The 19821-nt window shown below is 38.8% G+C and overlaps 1 protein-coding gene across 6 annotated transcripts in view; it reads right to left on the bottom strand.

Annotated features, from left to right (window-relative positions):
* Positions 1–792: 792 nt before the first annotated feature.
* HMCN1 (hemicentin 1) overlaps positions 793–19821 on the bottom strand; it is a 193183-nt gene continuing 174154 nt past the window's right edge. For 5 of the 6 annotated variants that reach the window (XM_061345728.1, XM_061345730.1, XM_061345725.1 and 2 more), the window contains 17 exons: positions 18842–19012; positions 18094–18264; positions 16334–16504; positions 15738–15887; positions 15268–15405; positions 14824–14945; positions 13015–13252; positions 12150–12212; positions 11478–11597; positions 11094–11228; positions 10521–10634; positions 10122–10247; positions 9195–9323; positions 6469–6819; positions 4076–4195; positions 3332–3458; positions 793–2205 (listed from right to left, as the gene is read on the bottom strand). In XM_061345728.1, coding sequence (XP_061201712.1) covers positions 1839–2205; positions 3332–3458; positions 4076–4195; positions 6469–6819; positions 9195–9323; positions 10122–10247; positions 10521–10634; positions 11094–11228; positions 11478–11597; positions 12150–12212; positions 13015–13252; positions 14824–14945; positions 15268–15405; positions 15738–15887; positions 16334–16504; positions 18094–18264; positions 18842–19012 — 2813 coding nt within the window. In that variant the 3' untranslated portion in view covers positions 793–1838. The remainder of the gene's footprint in view (positions 2206–3331; positions 3459–4075; positions 4196–6468; positions 6820–9194; positions 9324–10121; positions 10248–10520; positions 10635–11093; positions 11229–11477; positions 11598–12149; positions 12213–13014; positions 13253–14823; positions 14946–15267; positions 15406–15737; positions 15888–16333; positions 16505–18093; positions 18265–18841; positions 19013–19821) is intronic. The other variant, XM_061345729.1, reaches the window with a different exon arrangement.

The raw sequence follows: 19821 nt of genomic DNA, 5'->3' as shown, positions 1-19821 counted from the left end.
TGCAATGGGTGTATTTGCTTATTAAAGAAAATAGGTTGGAAATTCATAATATAGAACAAGATTAAAAGCACAGGATGAAAAAGCAAAAAGAGTAGAAACAGTAGTCTGGGAGTGCTTAAATGACTTCTGTCTGGTAAGTTATTAAGCCTAAAAGAATTAATAGATTTGCCTTAAAGACTGTCAGCCCTTGGGTGGGGTTTTTCTGTTTTTAGTTTAGTTTGGTTTTGTGTGCGTCTCTGTGTGTGTCTTTGGTTTTTTTTCTTCTTATAAAACATATCATAATGGAAATTTTCTTCCTGTCTCACACTGGAGTTAAATTCCCTTTAGAATATTATTTTCAGTGTGATTCTTATCCTTAAAAGAAAGAAATGAGGTCACTACCTGTACTTAGTATAGCTTACTCTTATTTCTCCTTCCCTTCTGTCTTTGTCATGAAAGTTATTGTCTCTTTCTTCCTAAACTGCTTTTATTTTTCAAGTTAGACTTCCATGAAAAAAAAACTGTTTTGTTTGAAGTCTGTCACTTGCATAAATTTGTATATAGAGCAAAATGATTTTAAGCAATTTTTAAATAGAGGTCTTACAGTAAGTGCAGCAGTTTTCCTGACTTTCTGAGAAACTGAAGTATGTAGGGAAGCCAGTAGCACAAAAAAACAGGCAATAGCTGCACTTGTGCATGCTGTTCCCTCATTTGCTGAGCACTCTACTGCCTGTGTTCTCTGCTGGCATTAAATGCAAGTGCATTACAAATGGGAAGGATTTTTTTTTTTTCAAAGACAAAACTCCCAGCAAATCCCAAAGGCAACTCGAACCTTTATTTTTATTTTCTTTACTGTATTGACATTGTCCTTTTATGCAAACTTAACTGTAAAACACTCTTGAGATACTGCGTAGAAAATACATGTAAGAAAAAAAACATATATACACTTTCATAAAAATAGAATACATCTCAGCAAAATTACTTGTGTACAGTGTATTGACATTACTGAACCAAACTTACATCATCTTTGGAGAAAAATGTTCCATTTGCAAAAAAAAAAAAAACAAAAGAAAAAAAAAACCCAGAACATTTTAACTGAGCTGGGAGTACTGAGCTGGATATGGGTTTGAGCTAAATAAATGGTTATACAAGAATGTCAGTCAAAAACAAACAAACAAAAAGTTATAGAATACCTGCTGTATAAAGTAGAAGTAGAGCCATGTTGCTGGTTGTTCTAAAAAATAGTAGCATCCTTAAACTTGCACCAGTTCCCAATTCAACTGTAGATCCTTTAGCTGAAAAGAAACTTTAATATCATTTGTTTAAGTATTTGCAACCATTAGGTACAGTGGTATTTGCTTTTCTGTGCACATGACAATATATTACAGCCCTAATTCTATCGGTATTTGATAAGAAAAAAAAATCTAATAGAGATTAAATTGCAAAACACTCAGCAATCTTTAAAATAGGTAGACCACTTGAATTCTTTTTCCTCTGGTTAGGCTTTTCTTCAGTTTCTTTCAACAGAGGCTGCTCCTTGCTTACTGTTTTCATCTCATACTTCAGCTCATACTTTGATTTTTCTGCTGGTTTTCAGAAAAAGTGTGGAAAATGACTACTCCAGTGTAATAAATAAAGAAAGCAGTAACAGGTCCTCAAAGCCATGGATTTTCCTCTAGATATGAAATAATGCGACTGGATAGGCAGCCTCAGAGAAGGAAAAGAGAATAGCACCACTTTCAAGTTACATGGTTCACAACTGTTTGGCAGGCACTAAAGTCAGTCTGGAAGTGATAATACCCACCAGCATTTACAAATGTGGTTAAAATAGTGTGTTTACTGTCAAGTAGTTTGGGTGTTTAATAGGGGTAGGCTGACACAGCTATATAAACAATGAAAGTTGTCCGATACTCAATATTTCCATCAACACTGTAGGATAAAGCTCTGACTGCCATGCGGTAAGTCTTTGGCTCTCGCAGCGGTCGGGTGGTGAACACTACTCCTTTCAAGTTCTCATCTCTCAGGGCAAATGGGATTGCTGGGTCCTCATCTGCCATTAAGAAAGTTGTCCTTGGGTGCATGACTTGATCATGAGTATAGGCAACCAGCCGGATTAAATCCTGGCCAGCAGCTATGCCAAAGGGGAGGGAAAGGAGTTTGTATTCCAAGGCGTAGGTACTCGGATCACACTCCAAGTCGTTGGCTGGGCAATTTTTGAGACAGAACCTAAGAATAAGCAGAGCACTTTAGTCGAGGAAGAAGGCACAATATTATAAGTACTGCAAGAGGTCTTAAAGGAGAAAAATCTTCCCGTTTACCCTGTGGCAGTATGCAGATTAAAACTTCTGTATAAAGATAATATGCTCATGCACTCTTTATCCATTGTTCCTTTAAAGTCACAGCCTATTTTAATGTCCCATTTTCACCTCAACAGAATAATCTCAGAAAGTGCCAAAAGGCAATATAAAGATGCAGATACAATATTTGTTATTGAAGTCAGTGGTGCTATGCTTCTGTGATCTTCGTCTTGAACATTAGAGTTGGAAAGGTTGGTTTAAAATGCACCAGGCAGCTCCATTTGAGTTGTTTGTGCATTAGATCATAAAATAAAGAATTTGGAATGAAGAAGAGCAAAGTAAGCTTTACTTCCATTAATCAAAAGTCAGACTAGAAGGTCTTTGCTAGCTCTGCTTGTCAGTGCTAACAGAGGTCAACGAACATCACCCATTTCAACGTGTCATTCCAGCTGAGTTTGATCACAAAAGATGGTTTCTGACTGAAGCAAGCTATTTCCTTGAGTATATTAAAAGATTACAAGAAATTAGTATATTTTGTAAGGGAAAAAAGAGGGAAACAGTGTAACTTAAACCCAGCAAAATTCACCATGAATGACAGCATTATTTTCGTGACTAAAAGAATATGTTAACTGCTTTGAAACATGTTAGAGAAACCAGAAACCTCAGATGCAAAGGCAGCCCTATAGTCTGTGTGTATAGTCCATAAGTGATTGTGTGTATAGTCCGTAAGTGACAACTGAATGACACCAAATCAGCAGAAAGAATTGTGGTGTGCTGCCTGCTGGGGTTCCTATAGTAAAGGAACATTCTGGTGCTATTTCCTTTTGAACTAATAGAGTAATGTCGCAGGGATACTGACAGCCAGCCAGCTCACCTGCACCCGCTGCTTTCTGGTTGTGCTGAGGGGAAACATAGATACTGATGCTTGCCTTGAATGTCAGAGCTTCACCTTTTGCTAGAATGAGCTTTATTGGTGTCAAAGTTTCTTGTTTAGTGAATACAGTTTAAGGATTTGAGCTTGGGGTAAGTGAAAAGGAGGTGAAAATGAAACGTACCCAGAAAGAGGCTCTCGCTGGTAATTTGGTGGACAAGGTGTGTCTATACACTGGTAGGTTCCCCTCATGTTGAAACACATCTGATTTGATCCACAATTAATGTTCTGTTCAAGGCACTCATCAATATCTGAATGCAAGAAAACATGCAAATGGTAAGTTGCCTGTAGAAGAATTGAAGGGTTAAAAACTAGCTGGGTAAGGGCGCAGCAGACTGCAGAGTGTACCTCTACGCACAGTGAAATCTTTCAGAATCCTGTCTTGCTGTCTGAGACACTGGAGTCGCTAGTTCCAATACTGCACATTTATTCATTTGTTATTGTTGGCATTTTATTACTGTGCTGACTGGCATATTGTGCAAGAGCTGCCTGTCAGTCTTGATCCAATATAAACTGTACTTGTATTGTCAATAGAGCTCTCTTGTCAATAGAGCTAACTAGGTCTGGGGATTTTTAGTTTTGTGGGTTTTTTCTGTGGGGGGGGGAGGGAACAGAAAATCTGACAGTACCCACAGTACCCTTTTTTGACAGAGGCAGGTTAAGGATTATACTGGGTTTGACCCTGAAGCCACTGTCTACTTGCCTGGAGTTAGATGTGTAATGTAAGGTCACCTGAGAACCTCAGAGAATAAGAAGCTGCTCTTGTATAATTTGCTTTGTTTTACTAAACATTAAGACACAAAATATAAACATTTCTGAAACTTGAAATTCTGAATATGATTCTGATCACTCAAAGGGACCTCTGTACCTTGGCAGGTTTTGCCATTGGCCATAAGGCGATAACCAGATGGACAAGTACACTGGTAACTTCCCAGGCTGTTTCTGCATTCATGCTGACATGTATGTCTGGTTTCACATTCATCAATGTCTGTGGAAAGAAACACGAACATGTACACATCAGGATTATTTGAACCTGGTATCGAACAGAGGTTTTTTACTCTTATTTAGGTACAAGCATATGCACAGAGTTGGTGGAAGTTGTCTGGATCTTCTTTTCTGATGGGGTTGAACATCTAAGACTAGCAAGTCCTTTCACACCTTACCTGTGCTACTCCTTGTAACTTTTAACAATTAAAGTCAGGTTTGAGGGGTCATCACCTTTTAGTAGCAGCCATACCATAATACATACTCTAGCTGAAGAGATCAGTTGTGATAGTGTTCTGTGGAAAAAGGGGGATGTGTAATCTATATACATCAACAAGGTTATACAAATACAGTCTTGCCCCAGAAAGCAAGCTGTGGTGCCTGGTAATGATGTTTTAAGCAATATGCTTAGGAAGCATCCGGATTAGTTATCTCAACAGAGGAAGCCTTGACAGTGGGAGAGTTGTTCTTACAGTTAATCTCTCCTCAGGCAAAGCTCTCTCCCTTCCAAACTGATCTTCCCCATGCCACAGGGTTGAATTAAGCTCAGTATCTGGGAACACTACCATAAAATGCTCTTAGATTTTTTTTTTTTTAATTCCCCTCTCAGATACAGAAGTACCAGACCACTTTATGTAAAATTTTCAAAGCAGAGTGGTGTGATTTAGACACAGATCATATATAATCATAATACCACTTGAAACATCTGTCAAATTCAGGACAGCAATAGAGAGCCTACTAAAGTTAACCTCAGGCAAGTGGCAAGACTTGCATGATTAAAACAGTGGAAGGAAGGTTCCTTCCCCTCTCTTTGTCTGATTTACAAGGGGTTGCATTAGATAAAAATGAAAACAGAAGAGAAACAGATGTGACTAGAAATTTATGGTATCAGATACTAGCAGTTGTCTGTTGAGAGAGCTTTCTTTTTAGAAAGCTTCACTCTGGTGCGTTTTTCATATTAACCAATAATTTTTGAAATTCAGATGTTTATTCCAATAAAATGGAAGTACAAGAATATTAACTAATTCAAACTGGAAGCTGGAGTGAAGATCATAGATTTTTAGCTTAACTCTTTAGTTAATAGTGGTAGCTATATTCCTAGGTCTTTCAATTAAATTGCTATACCTATATCAAACTGCATATATACAATGACTGAAATTTCTTTATAATGTAAATATAAGGTTTAATGTCTGCCTATCCATAATTAATAAAATTACGCTCACATTTTCCAATATTATATAATATATATTGGTATGTAACCGACCGATAATTCTGGTTGTTAGAATCTAGCTGTAGATCACTATTTATCCTGGAAGGGTATTGTGTCTCCTATGAAGTGGCATATATGCTAGGGTGAAGTACATAGCTACATACTATATGTATGTACATACATACTGTATAGTACTATGTTAAATGCAGTGGGACAAGCTGTAAGAACGCCTAGCGTGTGGTACTGTTAGACCCGAATGCAGCAGTATTATCACAATAAATGAAGGGAATGTTGGTGTTTTTTTTTTTTTCTTTTCTTAAAATACTCAAAATGTGAGTTAAGTTGTCAAAGTCTGGCTTAAGAGAAGCATATTTAGGAAAATTAATTAATTTTTCATAACCTCCAAAAACCTGGGGCAGAACTTGCCAGTTGCCACAATTGCCCTGCTCTCCTCATCAGGGAAAAAGAAAGGGCACTGCAGTCATTGTCACAACTTACGACAAATCCCCTATTTGTTTATTTATAATCAGTCTCTCCACTCTCACCTGCTATCATAACTGCAGATCACTTAAAATCTCTGCTTATATCACCTGTATGGCAGTGACTAACCACCCTGTAGCAGTGCTGGCATTGGCCCTAGTATGCTCAGTTCTAAAGTTTTTACTCAAAACCTTTTGAAACCAAATTACTACTACCATCAGTGGGAGTCTGATAAAAGCAACATCCCCAGGACTAGACTGGGTCTGCTGGTGTTTTTTGAAGTGTGAGAAAATTCACAAAGTTGACCTACCATAATCAGAAGAAAGAGAATAACAGAGGGAGATAATTTGCAAACACAAAATAAGCAGCACAGTTAAAATAAGAGGTTATGAAAGAGGAGGTTTGAAAACAGTTTTGTTACAACATGCTCAAGAGACAAGAACATGCAGAATTCTAAATGTATCACGGTAATTGGAAAAAAAAACACAACACAGCACCACAAACCATCAGCCCCTTGTATATATTAAACAGTAACCTAACGATAAGGACCAAAACAAGACAATTGCATAGATATGACTGACATTTACCTACACATCTGTTATTTCTTGCCTCATAGCCTTCAGGACAAGTTTCTCTAATGTTCCTTCTAGTCCTGGAGAAAGGTATTCTGCTGTTTCTATACTCTGAGAAGGAGCTGTAGAGGTTTGAGGAGTGCCTGTAATATTGTTGAGGTTGATAGTTGTCTCTCACAGGGGAGAATTGAGCATAGTTATAGCTATTGTAATAGGCACCATAATTTGGCAATCTCTCCAATCCAGCGCAAGATTTCCCATCACCTAATAAATGTTGTCCAGGTGGACAGATACACTTGAAGCTGCCGGGGGTGTTGGTGCATTGAAATGCACAGGGCTTAGGCACTTGTTCACACTCATTAATGTCTGCTCATGTGACATGATCCAGAGCAACAAACCATGTGGAAAGGAGAAAAAACAAACAAACAACAACACATAACTATATGTATATATATACATATATATTTATCTCAGTCTGTGGAACAAACTGAAGACATAGAAGTCAGATCTTGAAGACAGTAAAATATGGCAAACACAATGCCAAGTAGGTTGGCTTCTCTAGCCAGAACACTAATATACCTTTATTCTTCCTGTAAGGCTTCTTGTGACAGAAGACTGTGCTTACACAGGACAAGAACTCTGAAGGTCATGCCTCAAGTGTCACTGAACATAAGATGTGGCTGTAAAATGGGGACCCCAAGTTTGTTCCCCTCCTTTTGTAGAAGCAGGGCTGTGCAATAACCTGAATGTTGCTGGCTGTGACCCCTGCTGGTTGCCAAAAAAGGTGCTCTCAGAAATAAAGGTGCCCTTAGGACCCACTCTGTTCATCATTTCAGCTTATGCTGTTCACTGCTACTTTAGTAGTTTTTGTTCTTCTTAAATGCTCCACAGACGGGTGGGAGATGCTGTTGGGCCCTTTCTCTAAAGGTGGATACTTAACATGGAGCATTCTTGAGAAGTACAACATTCAAACTGGCACAGAGAGAAGCTCAATAAGATCTGATACCATTATTGTACTATGCATCAGGGGAAAAATCAGATCTCAAGGATGTGTCACAAGGTTGCATGGGAAAGAAGTCAGTTATGTTGTAACCTTTGATGTTCTTATTGGTCTTAAGCTGTGAAAGTTTGGAGACTTAACTTTTGTACAATGAAAAAGGTATGATTATTGAGATCTAACATAGTTCACAGAAATACCGTTATTCAGTTAAGTGGGCATGCCTATATCTGTGTATGTTGTGATGAGAGATGAGCATCATAATTCCCTGTCTGTTGGATGGGCTTAAGACACAAAGGACTTTACCCAGAAATTGAGGTGGTTCTAATGTGTTAAGGAGGCTGGATTAATTTTATTTCAAAAGAGAGGCAGCTGGTGAAAGTAAGGTCTTCGTCTATACCAAACAGTTCCTTACTGCAATTTAGTCTCTTTAATTAAAAAAAACACAATCAAACAAACAAAAAAAAAAACCCAAATAAATTCCTGGCTTGTGGTAGTCCAAAATCCTCAGTTGTTTAAATGAGAAAGCCCTGTTCTCCAAAGCAGCTCTTTATCTCTTAGGAAAGCTAATCTTGAAGAAGTCATCATGAAGGAATGCTTCTCTAATATGATACATGAGAGCAACTGAAACAAACTTCACTTAGTGTCATGCACCAACGTTCATAAATCATTATCACAGTATCACAGTATGTTAGAGATTGGAAGGGACCTCAAAAGATCATCTAGTCCAATCCCCCTGCCGGAGCAGGAACACCTAGATAAGGTTACACAGGAACGTGTCCAGGCGGGTCTTGAATATCTCCAAAGAAGGAGATTCCACAACCTCCCTGGGCAGCCTGTTCCAGTGTTCCGTCACCCTCACTGAGAAGAAGTTTCAGGGTGGATCAGCTATTATATTTTAAATATTCTACATAAATATGGAAGGGGTGAATCTATATGATCCTAGTGCCAACCTGAGAGCTGTTAAATACCAGGGGATGTGTTTTATGCACTTGCACTAACACCATACATTACACTGTCCTACTATCCACATTAGAGCTATGAGATACCCCTCAAATGCTAAGGCTCTGTGCGTGGGAGAAAGCTCTACACATTCTTATGCCAGAATTTTCTACATAGATAACATAGGAGAGTTAATACAAAGTCAGGATGCCTGTGACTGAGGGGAATACTCCTTCCCTACTGTAATCCACCCAAACCAGAAAGGGGAGTGTTGGATGATAAATGGGTATCAATTTCCTCTACTTAACCCATATAGGGAACACCCTTTGCAATTCTAGCTGGTGGGTGTGTATTGTGTCTCTTGCAACACACTTCCTTTGGGTGTTCTCCTTTAGAGGAATACACATCACTTCCTGCTTGACTGCCTTCAGGTGTGAATCAGTACATTCCAGGGTATACAGCCAGGCACATTTCACTGTCTAAACTAACACGTCTGACCTGAATTTTATAAATGAAGCCTCTTGTGGACTGGCAGCTTATCTCATTCACCCACCAGCAATCCAAGACCCTTATATGATTTTGTTTCACAGTGTGGATCTCTAAAAATCTCTGTTTGGAATCATTCAGTTTCAACTATTTGTTTTAAAGGGGATGCTTTGTTTTAGACAGGTAATTCTGAACTTCAGAACAGATGTGTCTGTATAGCATAGTCTTGATAACATTGTTGGATATGCTCCAACAGAAAGCCCAGCCTAGAGTAGCAGCAGAAAATACATGATTCTAATGTGACCGGATAGCTTACCCACACAAGGTCTTCCAACTCCCTGGGACCGATATCCTCTAGGACACACACAACGGTAACTTCCTCGTGTGTTCTCACAAATCTGGTTATAGCGGCACTGGTGGGTTCCATCCCGGCATTCATCAACGTCTGCAAGCAACAAGGCAAGGGGGTCAGATTTTTCTTGAAACTTCGTACAGCTTTAAACTTCTTGATGCAGAAGGAATGCAGTTAAGCACTAGTGAACTTGGCCCTCTAGATAGAGGTGGCCTCTGAACATACACTTTTCTTACCTGGTGCCATGACTAGACATTACTCTGTAACAGTTTGTGTTACGAATCACAATTTGTGATTCGTAAGCAGATTTTGAGCAGGTACATAGAAAAATTTTTCAACCATGTTGCGTTTACACATACTTTTTCTGTTAAAACTTTTCATTGAGGTTTTCTAATGTGATCAGCAACTCTGCAATGAGACATAATCCCTCTTGTCATATCCCACTAGAAAAAAATGATTTGGTCGTATATATAACATTGGTCGTGTTTAAAAGCATCCCTGATAAGCATCAAGGATCTGTGATCTTGATTCAGAGCCACTGAGACAAACTCTAAAGAAGCATTCACACATGGAACAAAACATTACAAAAGTCAATGAATGATCTGTAGAATTCAAGGGGACAGCGCAGAAAAGATGCTGAGGAAAAAAAGCCTTACTGTTCTTTCCTAAAAACAATGGAAAGCTGGAATTGGCAAGAATACTTCTATTCTTTAAATAACAATTGCAAAAAAGTTAAATACATATGTTCTCATAGATGAAGTTGATGCCTTTAATATATGCAAGTCTTAATAACTGGAGCCAGACTATGTCCAAGATTATTTAAAAAACCCCCAACATCATTGGTGTACCTATGTTTACCATCATTATACAGTACATTAGCACTTTACTCACCAATGCAAGTTCCATTTTCTGCTTTGGTCATTCCACTGGGACACAGATCAATGCACTTATAGCCACCACGGGTGTTTTTACAAAGCTGATCAGGCCTGCATACATTCTGCCTACACTCATTTACATCTTATTTAAAGAAAAAAAAAAAGGCAAGAATGGAAATGAACTCAGTAATTTATGTACATGCATTTGAATTTATTTCATCCATATTTGTCAATCAGCCCAATTCCCACTTCTCCTAGCTTTTAGTATTGCTTTACAAACTAATTCAGAATACATACTATCATCCATAGTAGGATTTTCTTTTATGATGGTTTCCAACAACAAATACAGCAATAAACAAATGTTGAACTATGGCCATTGGAAAGAGGGAATGAACATTCAAAAATTCATTCATACCCATGCATTTTCTGCCCTTCAGCTGGTATCCTGGATCACAACCACAGTGGAAACTTCCTATAGTATTGAAGCAACGTTGGTGACAGGAGTTGGACTCTTGACACTCATTAACATCTGTTGAACAATACAAATCCTTGATACCATAGCTGTGAATTGCCTTGTCATCAGTTACCTGAACAGTATTTTGGTTGAGTCAGTATTCTGGACTCTGATTTGATTTGTATTACACTATTGAAGTATGTCCAGAAATGTTCATTTTTCTCTTCTTTGTAAAAGAAAATGCACATGGAACACAAAGGCAAGAATGTTAGGTTATTCCCTGATAGGATTTTAAATTTATTTCTAAAGATGGACAAAGCAAAAGGCTTTAAAAAAACCCAAACCACACCCAACAACTACCAAAAAAAAAAACCAACAAAAAAAAAAAAAACAAACCCCAAACCAACACAATCTTAATAATGAAGATTCAAAGACAATGTATTTGGAGGTTCATCTTTTAAAAAGTTACTTTCACTCCTATGAGAGTCAGCATTATCAGCTTATGAAAGCTAGCAACCAAGGACCAATCCATACCTTGACAACTAAATCCATCAGCTGTCCTCCTAAAGCCATTCCCACATCTCACCACACAGTGGTATGAGCCAATGATGTTTTCACAGTCCTGACCAGCATGACAGGTATGCCCACCTAACGCACACTCATCAATATCTATAATTAAAAACAAGCTGTAAACCTCACTATGTCAAAATGAAACACAGATAAAGCAGGGTCTTGAGCATGATCATCTATGAAATACTTGATTGCAAATGTATTCATATATTAAATAATTAGAATATGACCAATAGATTACATTTTTACAATGAGAAAATAGCCCAGCCCAAACAGAACATTTCCCTAGCAGCTTAAGTGCCATGGGGCTTTCTGCATTCAGCCTGCTGACAGCAATGCTTATCTTACCCTGACACGTTCTACCATCTGCAGAGATAGTGAGGCCTTTTGGACAGGAGCAGTAGTAAGAACCCATGGTATTATGACAGGTATGGGAACAAGGATTTCTCACAGCACACTCATCTTCATCTGGAACAAGGAAAACCAGTGAGACTTCAGAAGACTTTACAAACCTTTCTAAGGGTTATGTATCTGGTAAAGCCCACAGGGCAAAGCTAGATATAGCAATAGGTCAGCTTCATAGAAATGGCTCAGCAGTGCATTCTCCACTCATTACAGTTACCAAACCTACACTAACTCAGCTGGCTGGAATCTTGCTTTAGCTCTGCAGAACTGGATTACTACTGTGACAAATGAAAGTCTGATACAATCTTTTTCAGAGAATTTCTTCAACAGAACAGATAGGTAAAAGAGGGTAGATTTAGATTGAAAATACAGAATAATATTTTTTTTTTTATGAGGATGGCAAAACACTGGAACATATTGCCCATAGAAGCTGTGGATGCCCCATCACTGGAAGTGATCAAGCTCTGGTCAGACAGGACTTTGAACAACCCAGTCTAACAGAAGGCATCCCTGGCCATGGCAGAGGGACTAGAACTGGATGATCTTTAAAGGTCCCTTCCAGCCCAGATAATTCTGTGAATCTGTGATTACACACTACACTTGTCACGTCATTACCTGAACAGTAAGGCCCAGTTGCGTCAAAATCAAACCCAGCAGGGCACTGGTTGCTACGATCTCCTGTATAGCAAAGAAAGCACATGTTACTTGTGGATGAAAATATGGCCAATTTATTAAGTTAAAAAAACCCCAACACTTTAACATTAAGAATTACAGCTCACCTATTTATAAAAGATTTATTAGTGGGTGTTCTTTCTGGCCACTGAAAGTCTATAGTACATGGGGTTTGAAAAACCTTAAACAAGTGCATGTGTGGGTGCCCCTTAGGGTGACGGGAAGTTTCATCCAAGCCTGGTATGTCCTCCAAGGTTCCTCCATAAAGTTTTCATTATTGAAAGAATAAAGACTATTCGATTTTGTTTCACATTAAAAAAAAATAATCCATAAAGTACCAGTAAATTTGTCAAGCTGAAGCTCAGTATCATGTTTTCTGTATATACCAAATAATCCAGAGAAGTTCAATCTGAGGAATGACTTATGACATTTTACCCACTTTTGTGCTGCGTTTTGAATTTTCTTCTTTAACAGAATGAAAGGTACATGCAAAGAAATGGGAAAATATTTTAGGTTGAATATTTGAAGCTACTGGTGATGCTATTAGCTGTGTCAACAAAAGCAGACATACCTCATTAATGAGAACTACAGACAAAGTAAGTGCAAACTGCAATAGCTTTTACGTATTAGTCTATGAGTATATTAACAAGACATGTAGATCCCAGAATCTACAATAAAGTCACCCAGGTTTCACAGAATTTCCTCTTTCAAACCATAACAGCTTTTGAGCATATAGGAATTGGAATCTGCAAAGACAGGATATATTATTTTTCCATTGTTTTCTTTCTGTGAAAGATTAGAACAATACCTTTTGCAATGGAAGCGTGGATTTTAAAAGCCACTGTTTCTTCCAGTGGGTTGTACTCTGTTGCAATAGAGGAAGCATGGAGAGTTTCCACCAAGAAAGGCATCTTTCCTTTAGTGTGATCATAGATGATAGTGTGGTTCCATGTATAGGGAACACTAACTCCATCTACAGTGAAGAGACGAGTAGAATGGGCATACAGTTGCCCAGGGCCAGTTTGAATATAGTCTTCTGTGTAATCCTGAAACAGCAAAATTTAGGCTTCAGGCACTGAGTATGTCCAATACCACTGTGTTCTTTGCATTTTAAAATGCTATGAGGTGTATTTTGAGAAGGGGTCTTAACAGCTGAACAAAGTGTATTTCACACAACACATACTTATTTTACTTTTAACTGTTGCATCTTAACAGCATCTGATATGGTTTAAAGCGAGGTGTCCCTGCCCATGGCAGGGGAGTTGGAACTTGATGAAATAAGGTCCTTTCCAATCCTAACTATTCCATGATTCTATGATATATTTCTTCAAATAAGAAACAGGCTGTGGTTCTCAGCTTCCTGATGACGGGGGCCACAGAGTAACATTTCCAAAAAAAAAACCCACCTGAAAATGATCTTACTGTTCAGTAACAGTCTTTTGAGATCTGAATTTTTTTTTTCATATTCTATGTCAGATGCTGACACTGTGTTAACTAAACAATAAGAAAAAATTCTGCCACTGGAAAAAAATAAATATCGGACATGCTACATATTGCAGTGTATCAAAATATCAAGAATTTAATGTATATTTATTATACTGTGGGATTAATGTATTAAAACATTTTCACTGGTTACCTACCACTGACTGATTCTCACCTTTACAGAGACAACTTCAAAGAATGTTCTTGCTTTTACAGTAAACCCAATTATCAAAAACCTGATTTTAAACCAAAACGTTTATACCACATATTGGTATAAGCAAAATATTTTTCATGTCTTGCACTACACCAAAAATAGTTCCTTTGAACTCCATCTTTCTATTAGAAGTACAAGGTCAGTGATAGAAGCTATCTTACTATAAGTAGCAGAGAATATCTGCTGGAAAAACCAGGCAGAGCAATTCAGTATCAGGTTTATGTTTTGTTATATGATCATGCAAACTGCCCTCTCAATCCTGAGAAAAGCTCATAGAGAAGATTCATTCTTTGAAAAAGCAAATTCTGTAAAATATTTCAGATGGATTGCATAATAGGGCTGTTCGCCATAATAGATGTCTCTGCAAGACAAAGGTCTGATGGTATAGCAGAGAAAGAAGCACATCATTATCAGCATCATAGGGATGTGTATGATAAGAAAACATAAAATGCCTTGTGATGTAATAAGAATCAGAATATATTAATCCCTGTTTTAGCAACTTTATCAGCCACAGGATTGTTTCTCTGCCACCATATGCATAACTGTAGCTGTAGACTAATTATCAGCACATTTTATACCAAGGCATCATGGTATAAAAGAGCTGGTGTCCTCCTTGGGGAAGCCAGAAAGAGAGGTTTAAGATGCACCTTTATAGCTCTGTCAAAAGCAAAAGCCTGTGGTAATGAGCTCCAAAGACACCTCTCAATATTACCTTCTAACATTTAAAAAACTTGACCAATACTACCTTCCTGATGATAACTTGTTTCTAAAGGCAATGTTAACATCTGTCAGTTAAACCAGACACAAACCAAGTTTTACATACAACAGTTTTTCAGGACTAAAGCAGTGTCTCCTGCTTTAATACAGAAGATGGAGAAGTGTACTGATGAGAGTAGGAGGTGGTGTCTTGAACAGCTTTACCTTCACGTTAACATCAGCTACTGACTGGAGCTGAAGCACATGGCCACTCACAACAACATCCAGCAGCAAAGATCCATCTGAATCCAAACCCCTAGCAATATGAGTCATCCGCAGAATCTCACCTATGAATTTTAAGAGCACATTGATTCATAAAACATTCTAACCAGAGAATTAGCCACACAGTATCTGAATTGGGATACCTCCACCAGTTATTTTATACTCATATTTTTTTAAGGCATACCATGCCAGTAATAAAAAACATTACATTTCAAATGACAGCTCTAAAAACTGTATTTAAGCCTCAGAAATCCACGTCATTCAGAAAACACTGGTGTAAGCACAAGACTCAAAGTTCAGCAACAGTTATGTGCTATTTTTGAAGAAATACAGTATCTCTCAAGCTCACTGGAAACAGAATGAGCTGGTATATCACAGTGAACTAACCAGTTGCAAACTCCACTTGAGTTTCTCTCTTGAACACCGCATCAGTGAGTGTAAACCCATTCATTGCTTCTCCAATTTCTTTCGATGTTGTCCAGTAAACTGGGCTGAGTATAGAAATGAGCTTTCTCATTGCTGGACCTGAAAGAAATGTGACATAACATTTGAGAGCTTTTTTCCTAACATCAAGCAGCCTGCATCAGTAGGGGTTGAATACGAAGACCTAAAACTAGAGTAACCTTGAAGATTTAAACCAGAAAGAAAAAGTATGCATTGGTATATTCAGAGGAATCATTTTACAAATACTAATGTACTAGAAGTAAATATTGAATATTCCTTTTTACTCCTTGCCTATGAAAATTTCAGATTCATTTCTTCAGAGAGACTTAATGAAATGACGTGGTGAAAACTGACTGCACAGAATTCAGCCTGGCCCAAGGAACAAAAGTGATAAAAAGTAAAATAAAACCTACCAAGGCTCCGAGGTACATTTGTGATCTTTGCTTGTATTACCCTAGTTTCAGAGTCAGGGCTGTCTGTTACTGTGGCATTCAGGAAAGCAATTCCAAATTCAATATCATTAATATTGCCAATGATGCTGCCTTTGGCACGTGAAGGCCCACCTGGGTAGGGGAGGAGTGGGAGGAAGGGAAAAAAAGTGCCCATGAAAACTTTGTTGCCTGATATCTTGAGGGAGAGAATTCAGAACTGTTGTCCAGCATTTTAAGGAGTAAGGATATTTCTGCATATGTTACTATGTTATTTGCAAGAGTAAAGCTCACAACCTGCAAATAACAGTATCTCTGTATATGTGGTCTAAGGTAGATTCACTGTAACACAAGAATCACCTTACAGACTCACCTCTGAGAAATAACAATCGTTTAACAACCTACTCTCGCGCTATGCAAAAAGCTAACAAAAAAAAAAAAATATTCCTGCTGAAGTTGCAGGGGAGATTTAAGCAAAAAAAAAAATTGAAATCAAATCAGTCGAATGGGTACAGAAGAGTACCAGTCAAATTAGGAGTGCCACGCAATATTTCATTGCATTAAGGCTGTAAATAACTCACCAGGACATGCTTGGGTATTACACCTGGATATCTGAGAGGAGTCTCCAGGACAAGGACGTCCACGATTTAATGGGGCTGGGTTGCTGCACAGGCGTGTTCGGGTCTGCTCTCCTCCTCCACAAGAAGCTGAGCACTGGCTCCATGTTTGCCACTGCGCCCAGTTTCCATCCACTGGATAAATAAAGAACAAAGAAAGCAACTTGTCATTTTAAATGCTTCAGGCTGCATCAGTGATGCTTTAGTGTCACTCCTTGATTGAATCTATGTGCTAAAGAAATAGCTCAAAGGATGACAAAAACACCATAATGTGTAGGATGGGTAGGAACACTTCTCCCAACAGTGTCCTGGTTTCAGGTGGGATAGAGTTGATTTTCTTCCTAGTAGCTGGTGCAGTGCTGTGTTTTGGTTTTAGTCTGAGAACAATGCTGATAACACACCGATGTTTTAGTAGTTGCTTAGTAGCACTTACCCTGATCAAGGACTTTTCAGCCTCTCATGCTCTGCCAGCAAGGAGGGGCACAAAAATCTGGGAGGAAGTGGAGAAAGGACACCTGACCCAAACTAGCCAAAGGGGTATTCCAAAGCACAGCACATCATGCCCAGGATATAAACTGGAGGGAGTTACTCGTAAAGGAGTGATTGCTGCTCAGGTTGGGCTGGGTATCGGTCAGCGGGTGGTGAGCAACTGTAATGGGCATCACTTGTTTTTATTGAGCTTTATTCCCCTCTCTCCATTTCCTTTTATTATTATAATTTATATATTTTACTTGATTTCAATTATTAAACCATTGTTATCTCAACCTGAAAGTTTTACCTTGGGGGGGGCCCCCCCCCCGATTCTCCTCCGCATCCAACCAGGGGTAGGGAAGGAGTGAATGAGTGGCTGCATAGTACTTAGCTGCAGGATGGGGTTAAACCACGACAATCTTTTTGGTACCCAATATGAGCACAAAGGGTTGAGATAATGACAGGTCTGACCAGAGCATGCTAAAATACCCCAGTGGTGATGTTCATCCACCATGGGGCTTGGACTACAGTTATCATTTCATGATTCTTTGTAGTGTTGACTTGTGGTAAACCCACCTGGGATGCTGCACTGTGGCAAGATACCATTGCCTGGTTGGAGAACCTGATTGTGAAAGTATATAGATGCTCACGTACCCGAGAATAAGGGTACTACTTGAAGAACATGAGAACAACCAACAGGTGGATCAGAGATTTAATGATTTCAAAAACTATTAAATCAGAATTAAAAATAATATAATAATAATCATTTTGGGGAGAGTTATATAAGGGTGTTTAGAAATTTATAGGCATTTAATATGTCTCTAGCATTGTGGTTTATCTTCTGTATTGCTGACACTGATCCTGAATGTGTAAGTTCATCAATTACCCCTTAGTTATGTATTGTCAAGAAATCAATTTACAGCTTTGATCGTCATTTTGTTTAAAGCATTTGAACTTAGCATTTTTTCCTGCTCTGGAATACATTAAGAGAGTTTATATGGGAGCCTTATAAACTGTATTTACTGTGAAAGTAAAATTACTAGATGTAGGAGAGATTTTCATATGCTGTTTCTTGGTTTGCATTATTCTATCTTGTTTTGGGGAAATCTAAAGCATGAAGGAGGAAATCTTTGTAAGGTGACAGTAATTTAAAGAAAAAAGTGTCCTTTCATAATATGTAAATCTCATGTTACGTACACCTTGATGTCTTCCAGTGAAAGCTGCATTTAATGTCTGTTAGTCTGAGCACTCACCGGGGCACAGGTCAGTGCTGCACTTCTGGATCTGCATGTCAGACCCTGCACATGCCCTTCCACCACTGGCAGGGCGAGGATTGTCACAGGTCCGGTATCGCCTCATCTGGCCTCCATTGCATGTTCGACTACAAGTTCCCCAGCTACTCCATGGGCCCCAGTTTCCATGAACTGTAAAAATACGCTAGATTTTATCTGTCTTCCTCTTAACAACAGATACTTAAAACCAGAAAGTCAAGCTAGGAAAATATTTCTATTGAAGAGTAACTTGTTCATATATTTTCCCAAAATAAAAAGAACCAGACAGTTAAAGATCTAAGAAAGTTACCTTGTCCAGCATTCAGTGATTTCTGAGTAACTCCAGAACATCGTTGTTTGTAAGAAAGTGTGCAGCATATATTTTTAAGTAAATGAGTCACTGCATGCTACTGTGAGATACAAAGAAATTCACTTTGCAGTACTTTCTGACTGGACAGTTGTCACTTTAGAGAGGTGTGTGACATCTGACTGTCTAGCAGGACCTTATGGCCAGCAGCTGTTTGTCCTCCTAATAGTTAAGTTTGAAGTACCCAGTCATACTGAATGATGAAGAGATGCTTTCACTCTTGCCAGGCAGCTAATACTGCTTCCTTGTGTTCAGACACCCCTAATTTTCTGTGGGAGTTTGTGATTTGTGGAGGGCTTTGTTCCTCTCATGCATATATACAAACCCAGTGAGTGGATAAGCAGCCTAATCCAAAGCACTTACTTGGACAAAGATCACTGTTGCAAAAATCAATTTGTATATCATTTCCTTCGCATTTGTGACCCCCAAACTGTGGGGCTGGGTCTGAGCAGTGACGAGTTCTCTGCCTGCTTCCTCCTCCACAGGACACGGTGCAGGCACTCCAGCTGCTCCATGTGGCCCACTTCCCATCCACTGGTGAGAAAGGCATAGCATGGTACACTTAGTGTCTCTGACATTAGAAATAACAAAGTAAATCAGTGCTACATCAGGGTAAAACTGGTGTAGGATGTTACTGACTCTAGAACATCTCAGCTACATAGGGATTTCTGGGAGTAAAGCTGGAGAAAGGCCTGACCTGTCTCTTAAATAACCTATAAGCCTGACCCGAAACATAGTCAGGGATCACTTACTCCTCAAGCTCAGACACTTTCCCATTTTTAGATACCTGTAAGCAAGTTGAACCACATACAAAGTAGTACCTGAAATTAACACACCAGGCTGGCAAAAGTGCTACTCCAAAGCCCCAGCCTTCACCTGTGCACCCTCCTCTGGCTGCAGCTGTACTGTCTTAAGATGTAACCCTTCTCCATCCTAACCAACCTTTCATTTACTGGTTCAGGTCTTTGTAGGAGTTATTACTAAATTATCTCTCGTAGATCAGGTCTAAGCAGTTGAGTAGTAGTGACTTTGATCTCCCAAGACATGGTGGCACAAACAGTTACAGCTACATCTGTGTGAGTACTTAAGCTGTCCACCGAGAACAGGCCAATTAGTCACAAACTATCTGTAAGCAGTAACATCCTCAAGCAGCAGCATGCGGAGCTGCATAAATGTGCAACATTGAACCCTCACTTGCTTGACTACCAGAAGGGCAATATTCTTTTCTACGCATTGATAGTTATAGTGGGAACTCAGCACAGGGTCTGGCATGTGCAAAATGGAACACAAAGCCAGAAGGATCTAGTCTGAACTACTGCACATTCCACTTAATGAAATTTCCC

Source organism: Neopsephotus bourkii, unplaced genomic scaffold (assembly GCF_033783945.1).
Source record: "Neopsephotus bourkii isolate Nb327-2 ecotype Australia unplaced genomic scaffold, CSIRO-AGI_Nbou_v1 NB_234, whole genome shotgun sequence".
NCBI classification, from domain to species: Eukaryota; Metazoa; Chordata; class Aves; order Psittaciformes; family Psittacidae; genus Neopsephotus; species Neopsephotus bourkii.
The sequence above is the reverse complement of the archived record's forward strand: the minus strand, read 5'-3'. Positions and strand labels throughout refer to the sequence as shown.